The sequence below is a fragment of the Cervus canadensis genome, chromosome 6, assembly GCF_019320065.1.
Source record: "Cervus canadensis isolate Bull #8, Minnesota chromosome 6, ASM1932006v1, whole genome shotgun sequence".
Taxonomy (NCBI): Eukaryota; Metazoa; Chordata; class Mammalia; order Artiodactyla; family Cervidae; genus Cervus; species Cervus canadensis.
The window spans coordinates 43,246,145-43,272,163 of NC_057391.1; the positions used below are offsets into that span (position 1 = coordinate 43,246,145).

General features: G+C 41.5%; 1 protein-coding gene and 1 non-coding gene across 3 annotated transcripts in view; both read right to left on the reverse strand.

Moving 5' to 3' along the window:
* Nucleotides 1-912: 912 nt before the first annotated feature.
* Nucleotides 913-26,019, reverse strand: part of APH1B (aph-1 homolog B, gamma-secretase subunit) — a 39,576-nt gene continuing 14,469 nt past the window's right edge. For both annotated transcript variants that reach the window (XM_043471737.1, XM_043471735.1), the window contains 2 exons: nucleotides 12,319-12,446; nucleotides 913-4,389 (listed from right to left, as the gene is read on the reverse strand). In XM_043471737.1, the coding sequence (XP_043327672.1) occupies nucleotides 4,222-4,389; nucleotides 12,319-12,446 (296 nt within the window). In that variant the 3' untranslated portion in view covers nucleotides 913-4,221. The remainder of the gene's footprint in view (nucleotides 4,390-12,318; nucleotides 12,447-26,019) is intronic.
* TRNAG-CCC lies at nucleotides 10,446-10,518 on the reverse strand. The gene has a single exon. It is a non-coding gene; the product is annotated as a tRNA-Gly (tRNA).

Sequence of the window (26,019 nt, forward strand, 5' to 3'; positions counted from 1 at the left end):
GTTACTTTTTAAAAACTTATTTATGTATTTATTTAGCTGCGTCGGGTGTTAGTTACGGCACTTGAGATCTTCGCTGCAGCATGTGGGAGCTTTCCTTACGGGGTACAGGATCTTTGGTTGCGAGGCATAGGCACTTCCAGGCAGCACGTGGTCTTCTCTAGTTGCAGTGCTCAGGCTCAGTAGTTGCAGCAGGCAGATTTAGTTGCTCCATGGCATGTGGGATCTTAGTTCCCTGACCAGGTATCAATGCATCTCTCGCGTTGGAAGGCAGACTCTTAACCATTGGACCACCAGGGAAGTTAGACCAGAATCCACGGTTCCTGAGGATACTTCACCGAATAACACAGTTAATATAAATGTGGAACAGCCTCATTTTAAACCAGTATCAGGACACATCACATGGTATGGAGTTTCAGGCCCTAACCACTCTCTGTGTAACCTGTCTGATGGTGGAGGCCAAGCTCAGCCCTTTAGCCACACTGACTCCACACCAAGGGAAGGAAAAACAAAAATAACTCTATAGGCTGCTCAGGGTCACTGGTAGAAACTAAATTATACTATCCTGGTCAACCAACTGCCATCTTTAGCCAGGATTCCATGATGGTTTATAAATGTACTATTTCACAATTTCTTAGGAGACTTTTTCAAGGGCATTCAGGACCTTCGAAAATTCTCCTCCACTAGGTTTATGACATCTCAAGGAATTTGCCTGCACCAAGCTGCTTCTGAACAAACAGAAATGAAATCAGCCTTTTGAATTTTAAATCAGAAAACAAAGATTTCTCTTTGAAAAGAATTTCAGAGTTGACCAGTTACAAACAACATACAGTCAAATTTTATAAGAGGGAAAAATTATAGTAACAGATATTGAAGGATACACTACTCCAAAGAAGAGGAAACATGAGAAACAAGTCATGACAATCTTTTTATTGTTTACTGAAAAATACAGGTCTGGAAAGAGTCTATTGCATTGTGTACTGAACGTAAGGTCTGATACTGCAAGTATCCATGACATGACAGTATAACTTATATAAAATGATACATATTGTACACAGAGACAGTGCCCAGCCCTCTAAACACTAAAATTTAATGGGATGAAGCAAAGTCTTTTATTAAATGAGAACTGTAAACACTGCAATCATATACAAAGTGCTCTAAGAGAAGAACTCTGAAACTGTTTTGTTGTGACGTCTGTCTACCTGGAGTTAGGAATGGTTGGGCCTTAGGAAAACTAAGTCAACAAAAAGCTGACACTCTCAAGGAGGTCTTCCCAGGGAGCCAGCTGCTGACACCTGAGACAGGCTGCCATCCTGGCTTCTCTGGAGCCCTCAGGCCCACTCTGACCATTAATCCATGTCTTAGGGCTAGCGTGAGGCCAGTGGGAAGAGGATCAGGTAAGAAGACACTTCTGTCATGACTGCTTGTCCTGCACCAACTCTATGCAATAAGAACACCTAGCATTTTTGACCCGTAACTGCCACTCCCAGCAAAAAATGAAATGTGCTTGAGAAGAAAAACATTAACGCTGGGAACAAAAGCCATTTTCTATACAATCTGCAGATACCATTCATTCCTTTCAGCCATGTTTTCACTAAGCTCGCAAAGAGGCTGCTACTACCCTCTTGCCAGTCACACTGGCCACGATCAAGGGTAACAAAATGTCTCCAGCTACAACCACTAACTCAAATGAGTTAAAAAAAAATTTATCAGAGAACCATAATCGATCTCAATGATTCACACGGCAACAGAATCAAGCGCTGCAACAACATTCACATTCCACAGTCAACTTTAACTACAGCCTCACTTCCCTCCAAACTGAGAAAGCCCCGTGTGGAGGAGAACATACAAGATTTCCACCATCACCTCCTCCCCAAACACTATTAGGGCTCAGAAAGTTCCTTAGAGGTAACAAATGCAAAAAAAGAGAAAGGATAAAAAGAAAGCACACCTCAATATAGACACACAACAGAAGACTACTCTCCCTCTGGGCTTCCTTGGCATCAGGCAAAGCAAGGCTATTTGCAATAACAGTGCCTAAGCTGACTATGGCAACACTCACAAGAGAAATAAGGAGTTACAAAGTTCCTTTATTCATAGGTAATCACGGATTACTAAATAATTCCTAAATAATTTCCTGAATTAAAATGACAGTCTCACCATCAAAGAAAATTTTCTTCCTGCCTGAGATGCTTTTATAAATGAGATTTCACAATATCCCAGAGTCTTAATATTGAACTATTAATGCACAGAAGACATCCTCAGAGCTCAAGTATGAATAATATCAATATTCTCAGAGATTTCTACACTTTAAAGATCAGCAAATATTTTACCAGATTATCCATTCAAGAGATTTGTAAGTCAACCGTTATAACCAAGTGTATATTTTTCTTATCCTGTTCATCAAAGAACACCATGCTCCAATAGGAATGAAGCCCAGCTCAATGGGTATATAATTCCCTTCAACTCTGCACAGCACATTTCACTATTCAGTCTCCATGTCCTTGACTCTTCTATAACTCACCTAGTCTAAAGAATGTATAAAGGTGGAAAATTGCAAACCCCAGCAAAAACATTGGTGTCAGTGCTGAAATACACTTTAGGGGAATAACTATAATTGCTTATTGAACCGTTTATAGTCTTGCCAGAAACCCTACTGCTCCTGAATCCCCAGATTGAAAAATTCAAATAATTTAAACATGAGAGGGGATTTCACTGATAAAGGTCTAGTTCACGTGTAAGGTTCTGGTTCTTAGAATGACGTGTGACTAACCCAAAATACTGGCTCCATTTCCATTTTAAACATATCTGTTAAATTCTTGTCAAATTCTCCCATCTGTCACCTCACTGGTGAACCCTCTCATTTGCTGCTTCTATTTCTTTTCGCTGTTCTACTGTACATATGGGATTCACCAAGGTTCTCACTTTAATGCGTATGGAATTTCCATTTCATACCAACAGCTCCCTAAAAGTCATCAACAGGGAACAATTTCTAGCTTAGTAAAGGCACAATTCCTCTTTACAGAGGAAACCAAAAAAGAGTCATTTGGAAGCTGAACAAACATCTTAGATACTCCTATAAAGGGAATGTTCTATCTGCCAACAAAACCCAGAGACATTTACAAGATCTAAAGATTACATGGACTATGTTAAAAGCATGAATTTGGCAAATTTAAGACATATTCCTAATGTTCCACTACACTACTTAGGGGGAATGTGCTAGTTAGTATCACAGGAGCAAATGGCAAGTGTCAACACCGCTCTATCGGCTTGTTCTCCTCCTGCTTTTAGTAAACTTCTGCCAGCTCCAGTGAAGCCTGTCCCAGGGTACATCACTCAGCAACCTGCAGAGCTGCTCAGAGATAGAACAACTGGCTTCAGGTCAACTAGTCCAGCAGTGAGCACTCAGCTGGTAAACACTGCCCCGGGGCAGAGCCCACGAAGAGCCTTAAGCCCAGGACTTACAGAAGTTGCACAAAAATTCTTGGTTTTATATCATCGTCCCAGCAAGTTGGAAAACAATTGGGTTTTAGTTAAAGAAGTGGAACCTATGCTCAAAAACAATGTAATGCTTCAAAAAAGCAAAAATGAGATTGGAACGAGTAGAGAAAAATACAGTCTATTCGTCAATAGCTTACTTTGGCTAAATGATCATAGTGTCAGTGCAATGTATTATTATAGTTTGAAGCACGGCCTCCCATGTTCTCATAAAATAGGGTACCAGTGAAGTCCATGAAAACAGTTCACAGAGATGATAGCCCTTTAGCCTTCTGTGACTTCAGAACTTGAAAGACACAGGCTAACCAGGATTTATATTCAGATACTCGCTCAGTGCAGGCTGAGTTAAGAGACAGCAAAACATCTGATTTTTATTCACCTACAGTGTGCTCAGAAGTTCCTATTTGGGCAGCGATGGTTCTCAACCTGGCTGCACATCGGTGTCATCTAGGAAGCTTTAAAGAATTACCAAGTGCCCAGACCAATTAAGTCTGGAGATGGAGCCCAGAGATGAGTATTCTTTGTTTCCCCAGGAAGTTCTAACATGCACAGGCTGCACACAGCAGATGTATCCCTTTCAGAAGGCTGGTGCATGAAAGCCAAATCGTGTCTAGATAGTTTGGTTTCTTCTAAATTTCACCAGGAAAAGGGATGTTTAGAAAAAGGCACAGTTGTGCTTCCTCTAATGAGGCAGCTTACTGTTTGAGAAGTGCTGGTTCTTGGAGGTTATCTGGCACGCTGGTTGAAGAGGAGGAAGTCCTTGTCTTGGCAGAGCAGGCAGAGTTTCAGGCTTCGGCAGCTGCCTCCAGAAACAAAGAAGGCCCAGACGCCTGTGAGCACCATGATGATATATGCCAACACCAGATTTAATCCATAATGAGGACTGATGAAGGTCTGCAGAGGGAAAACAAAAGGAACCTTATTAAGTATGTGGAATAACCTAAGGCAATGGAAAATACGAAATACTTTCAATAGTGGAGGTGTGTTTCACCAAACATCTGATGTATGTCATGGGCCCACAGACACACAGGAATTAACCTGGTCAACAGACATTAGCCCATAAACCTGTGCTTTGCTGTATTCAAAGGGCAACCCTAGAAGGTAATCAGAAGCCAGACCTAATGAAATACCCAATAGAAGATAGATGTTATATAACCAGGGTCCAGTTTATAATCATTTTTGTGTTAACTGGCTCTGAGAATTAAGAAAGTGAGACAAGTCTATGTTGAAAGTGAAAGTGTTAGTTGCTCAGTTGTGTCCGACTCTTTCTGACCCCATGGACCCATGGACTGCAGCCTGCCAGGCTCCTCTGTCCATGGAATTTTCCAGACAAGAACACTGGAATGGGCTGTCATCCCTTCTCCAGGGATCTTCCCGACCCAGGGATTGAACCTGGGTCTCCCGCACTGCAGGTGGATTCTTTACCATCTGAGCCACCCTCAGTAATCAAGGGAACAAGAGGGAACAGCATCTCTTTTTCAGCTGCACAACTGCTGAGGGTTCCAAAAGTTCATTTAAAAACCACTGATGAGGTACCACGAGGTACTAGTGATGACCACAGTGCCTATCCTAATGGAGCTTATAGCAGTCAGGGAGACAGGCAATGAATGAAGAAACAAATAACTAATCACAGGGACATCCTTGGTGGTCCAGTGGTTAAAAATCTGCCTTCTAATGCAGAAGACATGGGTTCGATCACTGATCAAGGAACTAAGATCTCACATGCGAGGGGACAACTAAGCCCACTCACCACAACTAGAGAGCCTGCACACTGCAATGAAGACCCAGTGCAGCCAAAGTAATAAATAATACAAAAATAAATAATGACACATTGTGATAAATGCTAGGACAGAATAACTACAACTGAGATGGTGCTAGTAAAGTTTAAGAACAAAGTGATCTACTGAGGGTGGACAAAGAAGGCATTGAGAAAACGGCATTTAATCTGAGACTTACAAGAGGAGGTATGAGCCAGACTGGTTTAGACTGAGGGAGGGAACCCAAGAAGGGCAAGGAGTTTGGTGCAGCTGAGGATCTGAGAATCGCTATAAATGATGTGTAAGGATGGAGGGCAAGCACTGAGATAGGAGAGGAAGGCAGGGGCCAGGTAGGCATGTTGGTGCTAAGTGTGGGTTTTATCCTCAGAACAATGAAGGGGTGCAGAAGGGTTATAGTCAGGGAGCTGAATGATTTTAGATTTTTAAACTGCAGAGAAGGGATTCAAGGAGGCTATGGTGAAAGCAGGGAGAATAGTTAAGACGACTCCTCACTGAATGAGTAGAGTACAGGATGGTGGCTTAGTCCAGGGTGGCGGTGGTAGAGATGGAGAGAGTGGATGATAGGAAGTGACAGGACTTGACTTGCTGGTGGATGGAATGTGAGACACAGAGAGCCCAGGAGTGACTTCCATGGTTCTGGCTTTGAGGAAATGGTGATGCTATTTAATGAGCTAGGTAAGACTTGAGGAAGACTGAGCTTAAAAACATGGGGAAAGACTAAGCTAGGAGAGATAGGTGGGAACCCAGTCCAAAGAGGACATGCTAAGAGTGGGATGGCTCTGAGATTTCAAAAAGCAGGTGTCAGGGGACTTCCCTGGTGGTCCAATGGTTAAGAGTCCATGCTTCCAATGCAAAGGCACAGGTTCAATCCCTGGTTGGGGAATTAAAATCCCAAATGCTGTGATGCATGGTCCAAAAAAAAAAACAAAACAAACAGGTGTCAGGTAAGCCGTTAGGTTTATGAGTATGAGGCTCTGAGGAGAGGCCTGGGCTAGAAAGAGAAATACAGCACAGTCCATAAATGGTCTTAAAGCCACGGCTATGAATACGATTACCCACAGAGCTACTGTAGAGAGAAGGGAAAAGCGAAGTCAAGCTCCAGTCCTGAGAACAGTTATAAAGTATTTGTGCTGTTTAGGATTGTAGGAGCAAATTAAAAGCACCAACACCACCCTACTGGTTTGACTCATACTGAAAAAGAGTTAGCAAAGGCATCTGAGAAGAGCAAGCAGTGAGGTGAGAGGGAAGCAGGACAGCGTGATGCAGAAGTCAAAAGAGGAAATGTTTCAAAGAGGGGGCAGTCAACTCCTCCTAAAGGTTGCTGAGATGAAAAAAAAAAAAAAACCAGCATCCTTTAGATATAGAGTGGTGGAGGGCCTTTTTGATCTTGAAACATGCAGTCTTAGGAGAGTGGTTGGACAGAAGGGAGAATGCACTAGAACCATGACAGAAATTTCGCTGTGATGCAGACTAGGAAAAAAAGGTCACGGCTAGAGAGAACTGGCAATAATGCAGAGTCTTATTTATGATATGTCTAGGGACTTTACTGGTGGTTCCCAGTGGCTAAGACTCTGCACTCCCAACGCAGGGGGCCTGGCTTCGATCCCTGGTCAGGGACCTAGATTCCACATGCTACAACTAAGACCTGGCAGCCAAATAAAACAAAAGCACACCCAAAACCCAGATATGTCTATGTGCCAGTGAAGAGAGGGTGAGACTGGTGATGTAGGACAGGAGGAGTAAGGTAGCAAAGAATTAGGTTTGGAGCCCCAACGGAGGAAGACTGGCCTTTGATAGGAGAACAAATACTGTCTCTGCTCGACCAGGATAAGGTGGAGAAATGGGTTCTTTTTAAGAAAGAAGAGGCTCTGATTGGGTCAATTTGTCACCAGACACCTCTGCTGGCAAGGTTTCAGGGGGAGTGCTCCCCAGGCACCTGAGTCTTCACTCTCACCCTGCCCGCACAGTCCCCTGGGCTAAAGCAGGGGCCGCTTCCTACCAGCTCTGGCCAGGGTAACAGGCTGATTTTGCAGACAGCACCTTATGCAGAAAGAGCGCTTTTCTCAAGAAGCATCTGTGGGCATGGCAGGCACCCAGCATTTTCTCTTCAGGTTCTCCTTCGGATTCTTCTCAAAAATAATTCTATCCCTCAAATCTGCTGAGTTTTAACATACTTCGTAGGGTGCTAAGCTACTTTCCATCTCTTTTTTAGTTTGTTTCTTTAATAACATTATCTCTTTTAAACAATTATAGAAACAATATGTGATTATTGTAGAAAATTAAAATGTACAAATGAATAAATCTTAAAACTTGAAATTCAGATAGGCTAATTTTTACACAACATTCAACATTAAGAGAATGTAAAGACAAGCCACACTGTAGGAGAAGTTGTTTATAATACACATATCTAATAATGGAGAAGGAAATGGCAACCCACTCCACTATTCTTGCCTGGAGAATCCCATGGACAGAGGAGCCTGGCAGGCTACAGTCCATGGGGTCACGAAGAGCTGGACACAACTGAAGTGACTAGGCAGGCATATCTAATAAAAGCCTCTTTTAGAGAATACCAAAAAAGAACCTAAAAAAAAAAAAAAAAAAGACAGATGACCCAGTAGAATGATGGATAAAAGATGTGAACAGGCACATCACAAGAGAATTATCCAAATGGCTGATAAACATAGGAAGACACGCTCAACTTCATTCACCATCAGGAAAATGAAAATGAAAACCAAAATGTGATACCACTACACAACCAGTGCTAGATAAGGGTAACAATAAAGAGAATGCAATACTAACTAAGTGTTGGTGAAGAGGTGGAGAAAATACAACTCATAAATTAATGGTGGGAGTATAAGTTGATACAACCTCTCTGAAAAAGTGAGTGTTAGGAACAATTGACATATGTATACCCATGACAAGGAATTCTACCCCAGGTATATATCCAAAAGAAATGTGCAAACATTTTTACCAAGAGATATACGCTAGAATGTTCAAAGCAGTACTGTTTACAATGGTTAAAACCTGGAGATAGCATAAATGCCTCTCTGTTGTGGAATGGATAAATTATGGTATAGTTATACCATAGAACACTATTCTGCAAAGAAAAAGCAATCAATAGCTATAAACAAATAAATTTCCCAAACAAAGATTGAGTGAAAGTAGTCAGACACAAGAGCAAACACTGTACTGTTCTGTTTAAATAAATACCACAAGGCAGGGCAAGCTATCGAGTCAGAAGTCAGGACTGTGGTTATCCCTGGAGGGGTCGGGGGGAGGCAGTGAAGTAGCACCAGGAAGCTCATGGGAGCAGATGTTCTAGCTTTCATTTGGGTTCAAGTGACATTGGTGTGTTCACACTGGGAAAATTCATCAAGATGTACACACTGGACCTTGGCGGTCCAGTGGTTAAGACTGCGCTTCCAATGCAGGGGGCGTGGGTTTGATCCGTGGTTGGGGAAATAAGATCCCACATGCTGTTCAGTGAAGCCAAAAGATTAGGGAAAAAAAAGATGTACGCTTCTGATTTATATACTTTACTGTACATGTGCTATATTCATAAAACTTAAAACGTTATCTGAAATCTGTCATTCAGAGACAACTATTGTTAACATTTTGGTATGTAATCTTTCAAATTTCCTGGGTTCTTTTCAATCATTAAAGAGAATAATATAAACTCTTCAGTATTCAACAATAGTTACTGGCCATCTCCTATGTGCCAGGGTTTCAGGATACAAAGATTGACAAGATAAGATCCCATCCTTGATGATCAAACCCTAATTGGAGAAGTACAGGTAAAGCTGTATCAAATAAAATAATGCTGGCCAGGGGGAAGGGTTATAACACAGCTATAAAAAAAGGACTAGGATAGTGCTTTCAGAAATGTGCACCTTTTCCAGGAAGGCCTCACACGAAATGAACAGTTTTCCAAACTGACCTAGGTTAGGGGCGAGACCCATCACTGCAGATATACCAGCATGAACAACCTGAGAGCCACACTGAGTCAATTTAGATAGAGTGCATGATATGAACCATGGGGAGCAGCAAGAGGTAAGTTTAGCACCAGTAAGATTCAGTAAGAGGCTTATGTCAAACAAAGAAGTCTGGGTTTTATCCCCCTGGCCTCTGCTACAACTCATCACTCTCCCGTCCTTAATCCACTTAGCTGCAGGACACCTGACTCCTGGCTCTCTTCCTACGTCACCAGGTTGCTCCTTCCCAGTCTCCATGGCTTGCTTCTGCTCTTGCCCCAACCTCAAGGTTGGAATGCCCCAGGGCTGAGTCCTCTGGCCTCTTCTCTGGTCTGCTTAGATTCACTCCCTGTAATGACCTTTTTAAGCTTGGCTGTCTCTCCCAAACTCTACACTTTTTCATCCAAATACCCAACTGACCTCTCCACTTGGATATCCAACAGGCACCTCCAAGGTACCAGGCCCAAAGAGGACTCCTGCTCTCCCTCACAAGCTTCTCCATCCCAGCTGATGGCAACTCCATCCTTTGAGTTGCCCAGGCTCAAAATTTTGAAGATGTCCTTGGCTCCTCTTTCTCTCCCTTGCCTTATCCAGTCTGTCAGGAAACAGCTGTTAGCTCTACTACCAGAAACATGTCCTGAATCTGAACATTTCTCACCGTCTCCACTGCTGTCTCACCCAAGTTGTCCCCATCCTTCTCTTAATTTCTTCCCCTGTTATAGTCTACTGTGAAAACAGCAGTCAAAGTGAGCCTTTTAAAATGTGATTCAAATCAAGTCCCTGTATTCAACACCCTACAATGAATCCATTTCACTAAGGGTAAAAGCCCAAGCCTTGCATTATCTAGATATGGTTCCCATTTCCAACCTATACTTCCATTCCCAATTTCAAATCTGTGACAGTATCTCCTACTAACTTCCCCCGGCTCATGGTTCTGGCCACTCTCGCTTCCACAAACATGCCAAGCATGTTCTTTAGTCTTAGGACTTTGCCACTAGCTGTTCAGTCTGTCGTGTTCCTTCTCCAGACAGCCACATCACCAACTTCACTTCTTTGCTTAAATGTACCTTCAAAATGAAGCCTACTTTTAACTACCTAGTTCGAAAATTCAACATCCCCAGCCCCTACAATCTAGAATCTTTTTTTAAAAAATTATTTATTTTGGCTGTACTGGGTCTTAGTTGTATCATGTGAGACCTAGTTCCCTGACCAGGAATCGAACCCAGGTCCCCTACATTGGGAGCATAGAGTCTTCCCCACTGGACCACCAGGGAAGTCCCTTGAACCCTTTGAACCCACTCTACTTTCCCTTTTTTCCCAAAGCACCAACCAATCTCTAACATACTTCATTTTATTATGTCTATTGCTTATTGTCCCTCTCTCTCCACTAGATGGTAAAGGCAGAGTCTTGGTTTTTTTTCTGTAAATTGTTTTGCTCACCTAGAACAGTGCCTGGAACACAGAAGGCACTCACTATTTGTCAAATGAATGAATGGTGGACTGGATCCGTAAGAAGGACATTGGCTTTTTCTTGCAATTTCCTTTCTTAAAGTATACACACAGTAGAAACTTTGGACCGTGCTGAAAACCATAAAGAATAAAGGAACCCCCCCCCAAAAAAAAAAAAGAATAAAGGACCCCATCCAGAGATGAAAACTGTTAATACTTTAATGTATTCTCTCTTCAATTATTTTTCCATGAAGATTTGACTTTACATAGCTGCCATCATCGGAGAAGGAAATGACAACCCACTCCAGTATTCTTGCCTGGAGAATCCCAGGGATGGAGGCGCCTGGTGGGCTGACATCTGTGGCGTCGCATGGAGTAGGACATGACTGAAGTGACTATTAAGAGTAACTTCAGTATCATATTAAGGGTAACTTTAGTATCATATTAAGAGTAACTTTAGTATCATATTAAGGGTAACTTTAGTATCATATTAAGAGTAACTTTAGTGTCATATTAAGGGTAACTTTAGCATGACGGAAACATTTTAGGTAGGGAAGGCAAGAAGATTGTTCTTTAGATGGGTGAGAGAGCAGAGTCCAGTATAAGAAAACTTGATATGAACTCTAAACGGATGGAGAGGAGAGAAACATGAAGCAGGACACCATCAGAAGGAACTTTTCAATACTTTAGGTGAGAAATGATGAAGGTCTAGATGAGGCAATGGCTGGGATCATTCTGATATAAGTATATGACAAGTTATGATTAAAGTCAGGCCAAAGCATTAAATAGTGCTTTAAAAATACACCTATCCTTCTCAACTTTCTTTGGAAAACTGGCATTTTAATACCAGTGAGAAGGGAGTAAGATGGGTACTCTTTGGGAGGGGGTTTCACATTTTTTTTTGGCCATGTGGCATGTGGGTAAGATCTTAGTTCCCTAACCAGGGATCAAACCTGAGCCCCCTGCATTGGAAACTTGGAGTCTTAACCACTGGACAGCCAGGGAAGTCCCAGGCACTCTTTATATTAATCAGAATGAGTAACAATAGTACAGCCCTTTTGGAGAGAATTTTAGCAATTTGCATCAAGGGTTTTAATATCTTAAAATATTTAAAAATATTCCACTTGACTTCATAACTCCATTCCTTAGAATCTGAACAATGTATTGAAAAAGTTTCATATACAATGATGTTCAAAACAGCTTTCTAATAACCAAAAGTAGAAACACAAATGATCAATTAGTTAAGCAAACTATAATTTTATGTAAAGATATAAAAAGCTATTAAAATGTAAATATTAAAAGGATCCATAATAATGTAGAAATTGCTTAAAATGTGTTCCATAACATAAGCATAATGCAAGACTATTTCAGGTTTGACCAACTTAATTAAAAGAAAGACACCTGACAAAAAGAAATAGTTTATGAGATCAACCAACAAATTAATAGTTATCTTTCTATAGTAAGACTTGGATGATTTATCTATCATTCATTCATTCTTTTAAATGACTTTTTCTGAATTTCCTCATTATCCCAAGAGAGTGTATTTCACTTAGAGTGGAATCTATCACTTCAGATGTGTGGACTTAAGCTCCAAAACCCAGTTTGAGCAGGGCAGCAATACTCACCAGGGCTGACACCAGCAGATGGGAGAGAACAACTACAAGAAGGGTGTACCACTTCTTCTTCGCACAGCCATCAAAAAACACGATGCCCCAGAACACGTGCAGCAGTGTGATCACCAGCGTCATGAAAGCTGGAAGACAGCCAACCATTAGTGCCCAGTCGCGAGTCAGCAGACCCCAAAGTCCACTGAACACGTCCTTGGAGGCAGGCTCTTGGGGTGCACTGCACCACTGTGAGGGTTCACCCACAACTGACAGAGGACCCTGACACAACATTTGCTTGAACAGTAATTCTGAAAGCAACATTTCTGAACCAGGGGCCAGCTCTGCAGCAGCTTCTCACCTAAACTGTGAACCAGTGAAACAAAAAGTCAACCTGGATCTGGCTTTCAAGGAGTTTCTCTTAGGAACAGAATAAAATTACTCTGATATGTAATCAGTTTGTCCAAGCTGGCCTTCTGCACTAATCAAGAAACTTTTTTTTTGGCCACACAGCAAGGTATGTAGGATCTTAGTTCCCTGACCAGGGCTTGAATCCATGCCCCTGCACTGGAAGCTCAGAGGGAGTCTTTACAATGGACAGCCAGTGAGGTCCCCAAGAAACTTTTCTAAATTAAAACGAGTGTCTTTGATTTAAACAAGTCCTCTCATTAAAGTGGAATTTCTCCTTGGATCTTTTTTTAAGGCCAGTGGGAGAATAAAAATATCAGAAATTGCAATAATTATCTAAGATTCTTCTTAAGCAATGGAAACTGAATCCAATCAGTACACACAGGTTTTTCTCTGGAATACTGTGTGTGCATGCATGCATGTGTGTGTCCTGCATCCTGGACATTTTTTACTTAAAATGAGCAAGTTTCAGGAACTCCTTGGCCATCTAGTGGTTAGGACTCTGTGCTCTCACTGCCAAGGAATGGGGTTCGATCCCTGGTTGGAGAACTAAAATTCCACAAGCCACGAGGCATGGCCAAAAAAAAAAAAAAAAAGAGAGAGAGAGAAAGCAAGTTCCACATATTCTAAAAGCTTCAACATGGGGAGGGGGCAGGCACACAGATTTCTCATTTCCACCATTAACACCCATTATTCTGGCAAAAAGTCAAGTCTGACCATTCTCCTTCACACTGCTGGTAATTCTCCCTTGGCATCCGTGGAGGATAGGGTCCAGGAACCCCTACAGATACCAAGCTCTGCAGATGCTCAAGTCCCTTATATAAAATGGCATAATAACTGCATATAACCTATGCACCAGCTTCCCTGGTGGCACAGATGGTAAAAAATCAGCCTGTAATGCAAGAGACCCAGGCTCAATCTGTGGGTCAAGAAGATCCCCTGGAGAAGGACATGGCAACCCACTCCAGTATTCTTGCCTGGAGAATCCCATGGACAGAGGAGCCTGGTGGACCACAACCATAAGGTCACAATGAATTGGACACGACTCAGTGACTAACGCACACGGCACATCCTCCACCTCCACTGTTTACCTTAAATTATCTCTAGATTACCTACAGTACCTAATATAATGCAAATGCTATGAAAACAGTCGTAAACATAGTGTAAATTCTATGTAAATAGTTACCAAGTCAGGCAAATACAAGCTTTGCTTTGGGGAATTTTCTGGAATTTCCCTTTCCTGAACATTTTTTATCTGTTTTTGGTTAAATCTGAATGCAAAACCCAAAGATATGGAGGGCTAACTCTGAAGCAATATTCTGAAACAATTAGTCAGGTGTTTTTCTTTTTTTAATTTAATTTAACTTACTTATTTGGCTGCAATGAGTCTTAGTGTGGCATGCAGGATCTAGTTCCCTGACCAGGAATAGAACCTGGGCCCCCATGCATTGGGAGCGGTGATTCTTAGCCACTGGACCACCAGGGAAGTCCCAGCAGTTAGTTTTTGAATCAACAGACCACTAGCCTTTGAGCATTTGTAATAACAAAAAATGTCCATCATTACCAGAATGAATAAACTGTGGTGTATTTACACAATGGAATATTTACATGTTCTATAATATAAATGGTCTCTAGAAAATAATGTTGAGTGGAGGAAAAGCATATTGTGAGAAAATGCCCATATTTCAGTTATACAAAGGCAAAAAGCAAATTATTACAGAGACATAACTGTTGAGGTTGGAGGAAAGCAATTTGTTACATCTAGTGACAGTGTTTCAGCAAATAATGATAAATACTTTATAGGAGAAGGGGGATTAAAAAAAAAAACTTTGGAACAATAGCAGACTAAACGAAAATGATTTATTTTAATCCCACTGATGATCCTTGAAAGGGCAGTTTCCCTGAAGATAGATGCCTAGTTGTGTGACAGTGTATAGAGTTCAGACAACTGAAAACACCCAGTAGTTCGTGTTATGTCAGAAAAGACCAGAGTAGAAACTGTGATTCACAGACACAGATGTTCACACTCTAAGGCTTTTCTAAAGCCTACATGTCAATCAAGTGTCAAGAGAAAGCAATTACACCACTAATGTGTCATCTGTTCATCAGCTATGTGAAAGGAAGATCAAAATGGAGTCAGTATTGTTAATAGAACTCTCTAAATAGAGCCGGGAGGCCATTAAGGAAGTGTGACCTAGGAATAGCTTAGCTGAGATGGAATCTGATATTTTTACCTGATGAAGTCATAAACCTGCCAGAAACTCAAGACACTTCTTAAACCCTTACCGTAAAATAACTCATGAGAGTCTACCCACTTAATGGACCATTACCCTAAAACAACATGTGATTCCTTAAGGACAAATATTTTCTGACTTATGTCGATCACAATTCTTACCAGGCAACTTTTAACAATCTCATAGCCTTTTGTCTTTATAAGGCCCTGACTCTATCTCTTCCGTGGAACTTTCTTTCAAGACTACCCATTCTTGTAAGACTACAAATCTGGGTCTTCCAACTTGCAATTCTTAAGACTCCAAAACATTCTTCTTATTTGCAGCCTCCTGCATTATCTTTTGTTCGACAGCTCTATTTGCCCTTTCCTCTATGCATTACCATGAATATTGAAACCAGCCAATCATCCTCCTACAGTCAAGTCTTAGAGTTCAGACACTTGGAAAATGCTCTTACTTACGGACTTTTTAGTTCATTCTCATCTAAAAGAGCATTACTCTGTTTCAGACAATCATTCTCAGGGGAAATCACTAGCCTTGAACTTTCTTCCAAATTCTAGGTGGGTATTTCTGTATGCAAGGCTCTTTCCTGATAAAAATTCTCTCTGATGGACTGACTCTGTCTCTAAAGTAAAGTCCAAGCATCTTAGGTTAGCATCCAAGGCCCTCTGCAACCTAGACCCAAACTACTATCCTCTACTCATTGTTAAAGACATCCTACTTGGTAGGAAACCAGAACTCCTACTTATACTCTGTCTATGCGTCTCTGTTTTCATTTTTTTAATTGACTGTCCCTTTTGCCTGAATCCTCTACTCCTTACTACCACCCTGCCCTTTTCACCCCATCCAAATCTTACTTTTATTTAACACCTAGCTCAATGCCATCCCCTTAATGAATTCATCCTGATATCTACTCGTTTTTTTTACACTCCACACACATTTACTGAGCACCTAAAGAGTCTGACATGAGATGATGCCTATGGGCTCTAGAGTCACACAGTCCTCAGCTGGAATCCTGGTTCCACAGTGTGCCTTCAGGCATGCTATCTAACTCCTCTGAGCTTGTTTCCTTTATTTCTAAATTGCAAATAACGCCCTTGGTTGTCGTGTAGAAAAGATCAGTACTTTTGCAAACCGCAGTTTTTCAATAAATGACAACTACTATGTGCTATGGTGTCTAGATTCAAAGATGAATATAAGCCAGGACCTTCAATTTAGTGAGTTGCACTAACAGGTTGGAAAGTGAAGCAAAGCAACAAGCAATTATCACACGTATCCAAGCTTCCTGGGTACCTGACTATGTTTTAAAATGTATTCTCAGACTGTCTAGGTGGTCCAATGGTAAAGAACCTGCCTGCCAATGCAGGGGACATGTGTTTGATCCCTGGTCCAGGAAGATTCCACATGCCGTGGAGCAACTAAGTCGACGCGTGGCAGCTACTGAAGTCTGTGCACTCTAAACCGCACTCAGAACAAAAGAGTGGCCACCACGAGAAGCCTGAGCGCCACAGGAAGAGCAGCGCCCAGTCACCCCCGTTCGCTGCAACTAGAGAAAGCCCGAACACAGCAACAGACCCAGCATAGCCAAAAATAAATAAATAAAACACTTTAAATATTCACTCGTTCACTCCTGTAGATTTCTTCTTCATCTGACACTGGATTATTACTCTTACATGTACTTTCTTTCCTCCTCTTTTATTAATCCATACAAAGATTTATTAGCACCCACTATGGGCCAGGCTTCCCTGGTGACTCAAATGGTAAAGAATCTGCTTGCAATGCAGGAGACCTAGGTTCGATCCCTGGGCTGGGAAGACCCCCCTGGAGGAAGGAATGGCAACCACTCCAGTATTCTTGCCTGGAGAATCCCATGGACAGAGGAGCCTGGAGGGCTACAGTCCACAGGGTCACAGAGTCAGACATGACTGAGCGACTAAGCATATGGCCAGGCAATAGGGCTATCCCAGAGAACAAAACACAGTCCCAAGGAACCTCCTTTTCAGAAAAGAAGCCCACCTTTTCAGTTTACTATGTTTTAACACAATACCTAAACAGGATCTCTCAGACATTTATTAAAACACTGTGTATTCCTATTTGACTGCTTATTTATTTAGCTAGCACTAGTTTCAAATCGGGAAAGGAGTACATCAAGGCTGTATATTGTCATCCTGCTTATTTAACTTATATGCAGGATACCTCATTAGAAATGCTGGACTGGATGAAGCACAAGCTGGAATCAAGATTGCCAGGAGAAATATCAGTAACCTCAGATATGCAGATGACATCACCCTTATGGCAGAAAACGAAGAAGAACTAAAGAGCCTCTTGATCAAAGTGAAAGAGGAGAGTGAAAAAGTAGGCTTAAAGCTCAACAATTCAGAAAACTAAGATTCAGAAAACCAAGAGTCCCTTGGACTGCAAGGAGATCCAACCAGTCCATCCCAAAGGAGATCAGTCCTGGGTGTTCACTGGAAGGACTGATGTTGAAGCTGAAACTCTAATACTTTGCCCACCTGATGTGAAGAGCTGACTCATTTGAAAAGACCCTGATGCTGGGGAAGATGGAGGGGAAGATAAGGGGATGACAGAGGATGAGATGGTTGGATGGCATCATCGACTTGATGGACATGAGTTTGGGTGGATTCTGGGAGTTGGTGATGGACAGGGAGGCCTGGCGTGCTGTGGTTCATGGGGTCGCAAAGAGTCGGACACGACTAAGTGACTGAACTGAACTGAACTGAATGGAGTTCTTCTTCTGGTAATCTTTTACACATTCTCTTGGTAGAGAATGATTCAATCCAACCTATTTCTAAAGAAAAGGTTTCAGTGTTATCTCTAAGAGCCTACATTTACTATTTGGTTCATCAATCCTTGCTGAGCACATCCCAAGCGTTTCAGCACAGAAACTCATAACTATCTTCATTTTCACGCTTGTCCCTCTCTCCCTCATTCCCAGTATCTATTTTTCTGTCCTTACAGACAATGGCCTAATATAGCTACTGATTCTGAGTCCAGCCAGCATGGAAACCGCTGCCCGGCTTCCCCTGCCAACTTCAGAGAATGTCTATAACCAGGCTAGAGAGTGCCACGGGCTGCTGCTGCTGGGTGGTGGCAACAACAGGCAGAGGAGGGCTTCCCAAAGCCAAGGCTCAAACTCAGCTGCCCAGAGCCAGGATGCGATTACCAAACGGCTCCTGATTTCGCTTTCCCAGGAAGAGAAGGGTCTGGGGCATCAAGGTCCTGCAAAGTGACAGCCTCTCCTCTTTCCCTCCTGGTTGCAGAAAGTTGCAAGATCCTGGAGAGATATCCAGTGACCTAGCCCAAGTCAGGCCCCAGAATGCAACTAGTGCTTTTGAAAATGTTTTTCCTGTAATAAGGATTTAACTTTACATTTTTGCTTTAAAAACTGTAACAGAATTCCGTCATCTAGTTTATTGTAATATAGACATACATTTATTACTAACCAGGTAATATTCTCCCAGATTAAAATAAGACATTTTGAACGCCATCTCATATAGCCATAAGAAAGACATAGCACTAACCCTTAATACCAACCAGATCAAAAAGAAACTGTCCTGAAAGCAATCTGAATATAAACAAATATAACACTATGAAATATCATTTCAGATTTATGAAAATGCTCCTGAAGGACATTCATGAGCTGAACAGACTGCCAAGGAAACGATGTTATGCTGACGAGCCCCAGAGCAGATGGTGACAAAAGATGAAATTCTCTTCTCCAATCAGTGTGGAGAGTCAGTGCTGGGAAGCCCCTTAGATGCTGCCTGATCCAGTCCCCTGTGCAATGAAAAAGCAGATCCCACACAGGGTCCACTTCCAGTTACTCCCAGTTTAGGAGCTTATTTCATCACAGCAGTCACTGTGGGAAAGTCCCTTCTCAAACCAAACCCAAATCTGGCCTTTTAATTTGGTGAGGCTCAAGTGGGGTGATCTTGCTCCCAGAGGTCACCTGTCAATGTCTGTAGACATTTTTGGTTACCACACTGCGGGTGGGGTACTTCTGGCTTCTAGTAAATAGAAGCCAGGGATGCTGTTGAACATCCTACAATACACAAGACAGCTCCCCGCCCCCTCGCCCCAACAAGGAACTCCAAAGGCCAAGAGTAACAAGGTTGAGAAACCTTTTACCAGCTCTTGCTTATTAAGACTAGGAAGGCTCTTTGAAGAACCAAAAGTCAACTCTTTTTTTTCCATATGTGGCACATTAAAAATACTTGAAATTCCCTGTTATAGCTCAACTACTGTCACAAAAATGCTGCATAAGAAACTACGCCAAACTCACTGGCCAGAGCTGCCACTGGGCACGCGGGGTGTATGGTAGTGCTCACAGGAACCTGGGGTAAAGTTCCTAATTCAGTGTGTGTGGGCTCTCAGGGTTCTCTTATTAATACTTTACATGTTGTAAACCAATTATCCTTCGATTAAAAATAAATTTAAAAAATGCTTTGTATGACTGCTTCACTGACTTTATGAAATTAACCAGGACCTTCCCACGTCTGATACTGTCCTGAAATGGTTGCAGGTTTACCTCACCCACCATCAGGTTTATCTTTTCTTAAAATGTTTGCTCCAAACCAGCTCTCAAACTTCCACTTCTAAAGCCATATCTAAAGCAAAACCACACCCATAAGAACCTGGATGGAGATTTAAATGGCAGCTAGAGGTAACATTTGCAGTTGAGATTAGATGTGACTTAATGAAAAAAACAGAAGAATCAGGATTACTCCAAGCTCTTGGGCCTGAGCAACAAGAAGGATAGAAGTGCTTCAGCTGAGATGAGGGAGACCATAGAGGTACCCCACCCTAAAGATGCTGTCCCTCTGTCTTCTGCGCTCCAGAAATGCTGGTAGGTCCGGGGTATTGTAAATCATCGTTTCAGTGAATGCAAGGAGAAAGTCCCCTGAGAAATGGAAAAACAGCCTACCATTTGAAACAAGGCACTTCATTATTCAAGTAAATGTTTGGCCAAGAACTTGAGAATGAAAAAGATGGTAAAATCTGATAGCTCCATCCCTTAAAATAAACCTCAAGCTTGATTAATCCCTTAAAAGAACCATGAAGATTTCCAAACATCTATGCATGTAAGAAAAGTGGTTTGGGCAAACTGTTCCAGGAATAGTATTGGAAAACCTCAGATAACACCAATGAGATGTGCTGCAACGTGAATGATACCCTCAGAAACTGAGCCATTCACCAACCCTGAGGGGAACACGGTGATTCTCTCTAGCAGGGCAGAGGGGAGGGAGAAGAGTGAACTGGTAACAAGCAGTTTCACTGGTGATGAGCATCCTTGGTGAGATGTGAGCACAGAGCAGGTCAGTAAGTGCCAGGGGCCCAGCCATGGAGCTGCAGAGGATCAGTTGAGGTTGCTGAGGAAAGCCAGGCTCATCAATAAAGCTGAAGACAGGATTTTTGTTTTCTCCTCGCAAATTATTAATATGGGATGTCACGGGTAAATTAATATTCCTATAGGACTAAATGAAGGAAGATACTATGCTGAATGATATTAAAAAATACTAATTTTTCCCAATGTATATCATCTTTATAGGGTAGCATCCTGCTCATCATGGCTATGAAAAACAACTCTGTAAGATTCACTAAAGAAAAAGACAGTAAACACACACACACACAAAAAAAACCACTACCAAATGTTAAAGGCAGTACTAGATAAAAAAAATAAGGACCAAGGATGACACAGGCCTCAGACTTCTCTGGTGGCCCAGTGGCTAAGATTCCCAATGCGATGGGCCAAGGTTCGATCCCTGGTCAGGGAACTAGATCCCACATGCTGCCCACTATAAAGATCCTGGCATGCTGCAATGAAGACTGAAGATCCCACCTGCCACAACTCAGACCAGACACAGCCAAATAAATAAATAAAAGATGACAGGAGGCCTGGAGAGAGAGAAGCACAAGGCCTCAGGCTGCCTGAGCTGCAAAGGGGTCAGCAGGGGCTCTTTACCCAGCCACGGGAGCAAGGAAACGTCAGTGTCTCAGAAGGCTACCTGGAATACACGTGGGAGAGCCCCAGCCTGTAGCATTCTTTCAGCCACTCTCTGACACAATTTACTGAACTGCCTGTCTGCGCTCTGCCTAAAGATGGCCACCTGGGCTCCGCACACTTGATAATGTATCACGGGCTACTAGAGCCTATAACAGGCCAAGGTTCAGGGAGAGGAAATTTACAAAGTATAACCTTAACATTTTCAGTTATTTGAGCAACTTGAAGGAAAGACTATTACACTACTGATGTAAAGAAAGCATAGAATGAAAATACATCTTTGGTGACAAAGCCAATGACAGTATATGAAGTATCCTTGTGTCACAAGCAGAGATGGTTGGAATCATTTATTATAAGAAATTAAGACTAACAAATTCAGAAAAGAAAAAGAATTGCAGACTAAGCTTTATAGTCGCTTATTTTCTCTGTATCGTTAATAATGTAATAGTTCCTCTACCACTTTGGAATTGGTAGTTATTAGAGAGAGTTTTGCACACAAAGTGCTTTCACTTAAAAGTCTAAACATTTAACAAACTGCCACATTATAGAGATTATACTTAAAATACTGTGGGGAAAAAAGTGAAATAAATAAAAAAAAATCACTGGGTTTTAACAATAAAGATTTATTCTCATGCTCACTGGTCTGGAGGATGACTGCTTTGGCTGATCAAGTGAGCCTGGACTCAGCGGAACAGTTCTGCTGCTGGTACAGCTGGGTTTGGCTTGTCACTGCAGGCTGGGCCCAGGTCTGCTCAAACATGCTCATTCTGTGGTCCAGGCTAAGGGGGCATTAACTACGGGGCATGTTCTCTGGTCCATGATCAGATCCGAAGAGGGCAGAACCAACCACGCAAATGTTTTTTAAGTCACTGACTTATATCCAGTTAGTGACTCACATTCACCATTTGGTCAATTCGTGTCACAGGACTGAGGTCAAAGTCAGGGGCAGGCAAGTATATTCCAGTCATCATAAGGCAGTGGAAGGCTGTGGATGTATAATTCTACTACAGCAGAATGACAAATCTGGACAAAAATGGAATCTCCCACATTCCCCTTACTTTCATTTTTCTTCAAGCTCAATATTCCTCTGCCCTTCAATCGTATAGCTTCTAGGTTTTTCACCATATGAACGATGTTCTTCTATACCAACTTTAGTGTTTAAGGATTCCTATTAAATCACAATGCTCAGAACTGAACACAAGGACTTCCCTGGTGGTCCAGTGGTTGAGAATCTGCCGCCAATGCAGGAGACACAGGTTCAATCCCTGGTCTGGAAATATGACACACGCTGAGTGGGGCAACTAAGCCCATGTGCCACAACTACTGAGCCCTAACCACTGAAGCTGGTGCTCTGCAACCAGAGAAGTCACTGCATGAGAAGCTCACACACCACAATTAGAGTAGCCTCCACTCGCCACTACTAGAGAAAGCCCATGTTCAGGAACGATGACCCAGCACAACCAAAAATAAGCACATATAATTACTCTAAAGAAATTAAAAAGAACTGAACGTGATACTTCACATGCGATCTGACCCGTACTGACTTCTCCAAATAAAAGGTTTAGTGGCTAAAAAGTTGAAAACCTTACCTAGACAAAAGCACTGCCAAGAAAATATCAAGTAAATGAAATGACTTAGGGAATTTTAAAAAATAAAACATCAGATATTCTTACTGAGTAATAAATAGATTTTTCTTCTAAATCATAAGGGAGGTGATTCAGAGTGAGGAACCTAGATACCACAAAAATCAGAGAAATTATCCTTTCTCTAAATGCTATGCTTCATTTCAAGAACCAAATTCTCTACCCTTAGGCCATTTTACAGTTTATAAAGCACTTAAATATATACTCTGTAATTTCATTTAATTCTTTACAACCTGGAGCTAGGTATTATTTTTGCCCCTGATGAAAGATGAGGAAATTGAGGGTTGGACAGAAGTCTAGTACTTCTGTCCCCGTGAACAATGTCTTTCTTACCTCCAGGACTACTAGGAAGCCTGCTTCCCTCTATCTGGAATGTTCTTTCCTGACAACCACCTTGCTCTGCCAGCCTACCTACTATTCATCTTTTAACTTTCTACTCGGATAGCACTTCCTCCATAAGCAATGCCTACCTTTCCTTTTTTTTTTTTTCAAAAAATATTTATGAGTTCATCTGGAAACAAAGAACTCCACAAAGTGCTGGGGATACTGCAGGAAACAAGACAGAAAGTCTTTGCCCTTTTATGGCTGAGCATCCAGTTTCAGAGAAAGAAACAACTATACAGTTGACCAATTAATTACAAATATGGTAAGTATTACAAAGGAGAAGTAGTGATACAATGAGTGGGTGAGAGCTTTTCTGTGCTTCATGACTCTTCCTCATCACAGTATTTATCACACTTTGTTATAACCAGTTGTTTGTCTTTATTCCCCACTCATGTGGGGAAATATATATTTCATGAATGGAAAGTATAGACACTGACTGGGCTGTTGAATAAAAATACTTAATTATTTATGGAATGAGAGATTAAATGATCAAATGAACTTGCCTAAAATACTAAATAAATGAGCCAGGATATGACTTGAACTTAAGACTCAATTCTCATACCTTGCCTCTATACAGAATTTCAAAGAAATGGTAATGATTCTAATAAAAGTTAATGTTAGCCTGCTACACAACTACAAACAAAAAGAATTAATGTATAATACATTTAATTTATAAATCAAGCTCACTTGCTACATGAAAACCTATGTACATACAGATATCATATAGTGTATAACTTGTGCTAACAGATATACTAATTAGATCTCATATTCCTTTTTATTCTGGTTATTACTTAGCCATTTGTAATGGAGTATGATAAAGAGCCTCTTGATGAAAGTGAAAGAGGAGAGTGAAAAGTTGGCCTAAAGCTCAACATTCAGAAAACTAAGATCATGGCATCTGGTCCCATCACTTCATGGCAAATAGATGGGGAAACAGTGGAAACAGTGACAGACTTTATTTTTGGGGGCTCCAAAATCACTGCAGATGGTGACTGCAGCCATGAAATTAAAAGATGCTTACTCCTTGGAAGGAAAGTTATGACCAACCTAGACAGCATATTAAAAAGCAGAAACATTACTTTGCCAATGAAGGTATGTCTAGACAAGGCTATGGTTTTTCCAGTAGTCATGTATGAATGTGAGAGTTGGACCACAAAGAAAGTTGAGCTCCGAAGAATTGATGCTTTTGAACTGTGGTGTTGGAGAAGACTCTTGAGAGTCCCGTGGACTGCAAGGAGATCCAACCAATCCATCCTAAAGGAAATCGGTCCTGAATAATCATTGGAAGGACTGATGCTGAAGCTGAAACTCCAATATTTTGGCCACCTGATGCAAAGAACTGACTCATTGGAGAAGACCCTGATGCTGGGAAAGACTGAAGGCAAGAGGAGAAGGGGACAACAGAGGATGAAATGGTTAGAAGGCATCACCGACTCAATGGATATGAGTTTGAGTAAACTCCGGGAGTTGGTGATGGACTGGGAGGCCTGGTGTGCTGCAGTCCATGGGGTTGCAAAGCAACTTGCTCATGACTGAGCAACTGAACTGAACTGAAACTACATGAAAGATTTTAAATGATCTCATGCTTAAATACATGGTAACAGCAATAAATAATATACACAATAAATACAAATAAATGCAAATTTGAGATTATATTTTTAAAAATGCATGAGTATATATGTATTTAAACATATAAGTAATTTCTTAAATGCATAATTCAAAGTTTATGCTCCAAAGAATGATGTTATAACAAATAAACTCTAGCACATGATAAAGTAACAGGTATTCCTGACTCTATAGGTACACATCCATAGCATGGTCAGCCTGCCATCCTAACTTAGCTAAAGATATTAGAACACTTTTTTCCTTGAATTTACAGAAGTCACAAATACTATCACCAAATTGCTAGCACATTTTTTTTTAAATTTTTTTGTCATACATTGATATGAATCAGCCATAGATTACACGTATTCCCCATCCCTGATCCCCCCTCCCACCCCCTCTCCACCCGATTCCTCTGGGTCTCCCAGTGCACAGGCCGAGCACTTGTTCTCATGCATCCACCTGGGCTGGTGATCTGTTTCACCTAGATAGGTATACATGCTGTTCTTTTGAATACATCCCACCCTCACATTCTCCCACAGAGTTCAAAAAGTCTGTTCTGTATTTCTGTGTCTACTTTTCTGTTTGATTATTAGGGTATCATTTACCATCTTTCTAAATTCATATAATATGTGTTAGTATGCGTAATGTTTCTTTATCTTTCTGGCTTACCTTCATCTGTATAAGGGCTCCAGTTTCATCCATCTCATTAGGACTGGTTCAAATGAATTCTTTTTAACAGCTGAGTAATATTCCATGGTGTATATGTACCACAGCTTCCTTATCCATTCATCTGCTGATGGGCATCTAGGTTGCTTCCATGTCCTGGCTATATAAACAGTGCTGCAATGAACATTGGGGTGCACGTGTCTCTTTCAGATCTGGTTTCCTCAGTGTGTATGCCCAGAAGTGGGATTGCTGGGTCATATGGCAGGTCTATTTCCAGTTTTTTAAGAAATCTCCACACTGTTCTCCATAGTGGCTGTACTAGTTTGCATTCCCACCAACCGTGTAAGAGGGTTCCCTTTTCTCCACACCCTCTCCAGCATTTATTGCTTGTAGACTTTTGGATAGCAGCCATCCTGACTGGCGTGTAATGGTACCTCATTGTGGTTTTGATTTGCATTTCTCTGATAATGAGTGATGTTGAGCATCTTTTCATGTGTTTGTTAGCCACCTGTATGTCTTCTTTGGAGAAATGTCTGTTTAGTTCTTTGGCCCATTTTTTGATTGGGTCATTTATTTTCTGGAATTGAGCTGCAGGAGTTGCTTGTATATTTTTGAGATTAATCCTTTGTCTGTTGCTTCATTTGCTATTGTTTTCTCCCAATCTGAGGGCTGTCTTTTCACCTTGCTTATAGTTTCCTTTGTTGTGCAAAAGCTTTTAAGTTTCATTAGGTCCCATTTGTTTATTTTTGCTTTTATTTCCAAT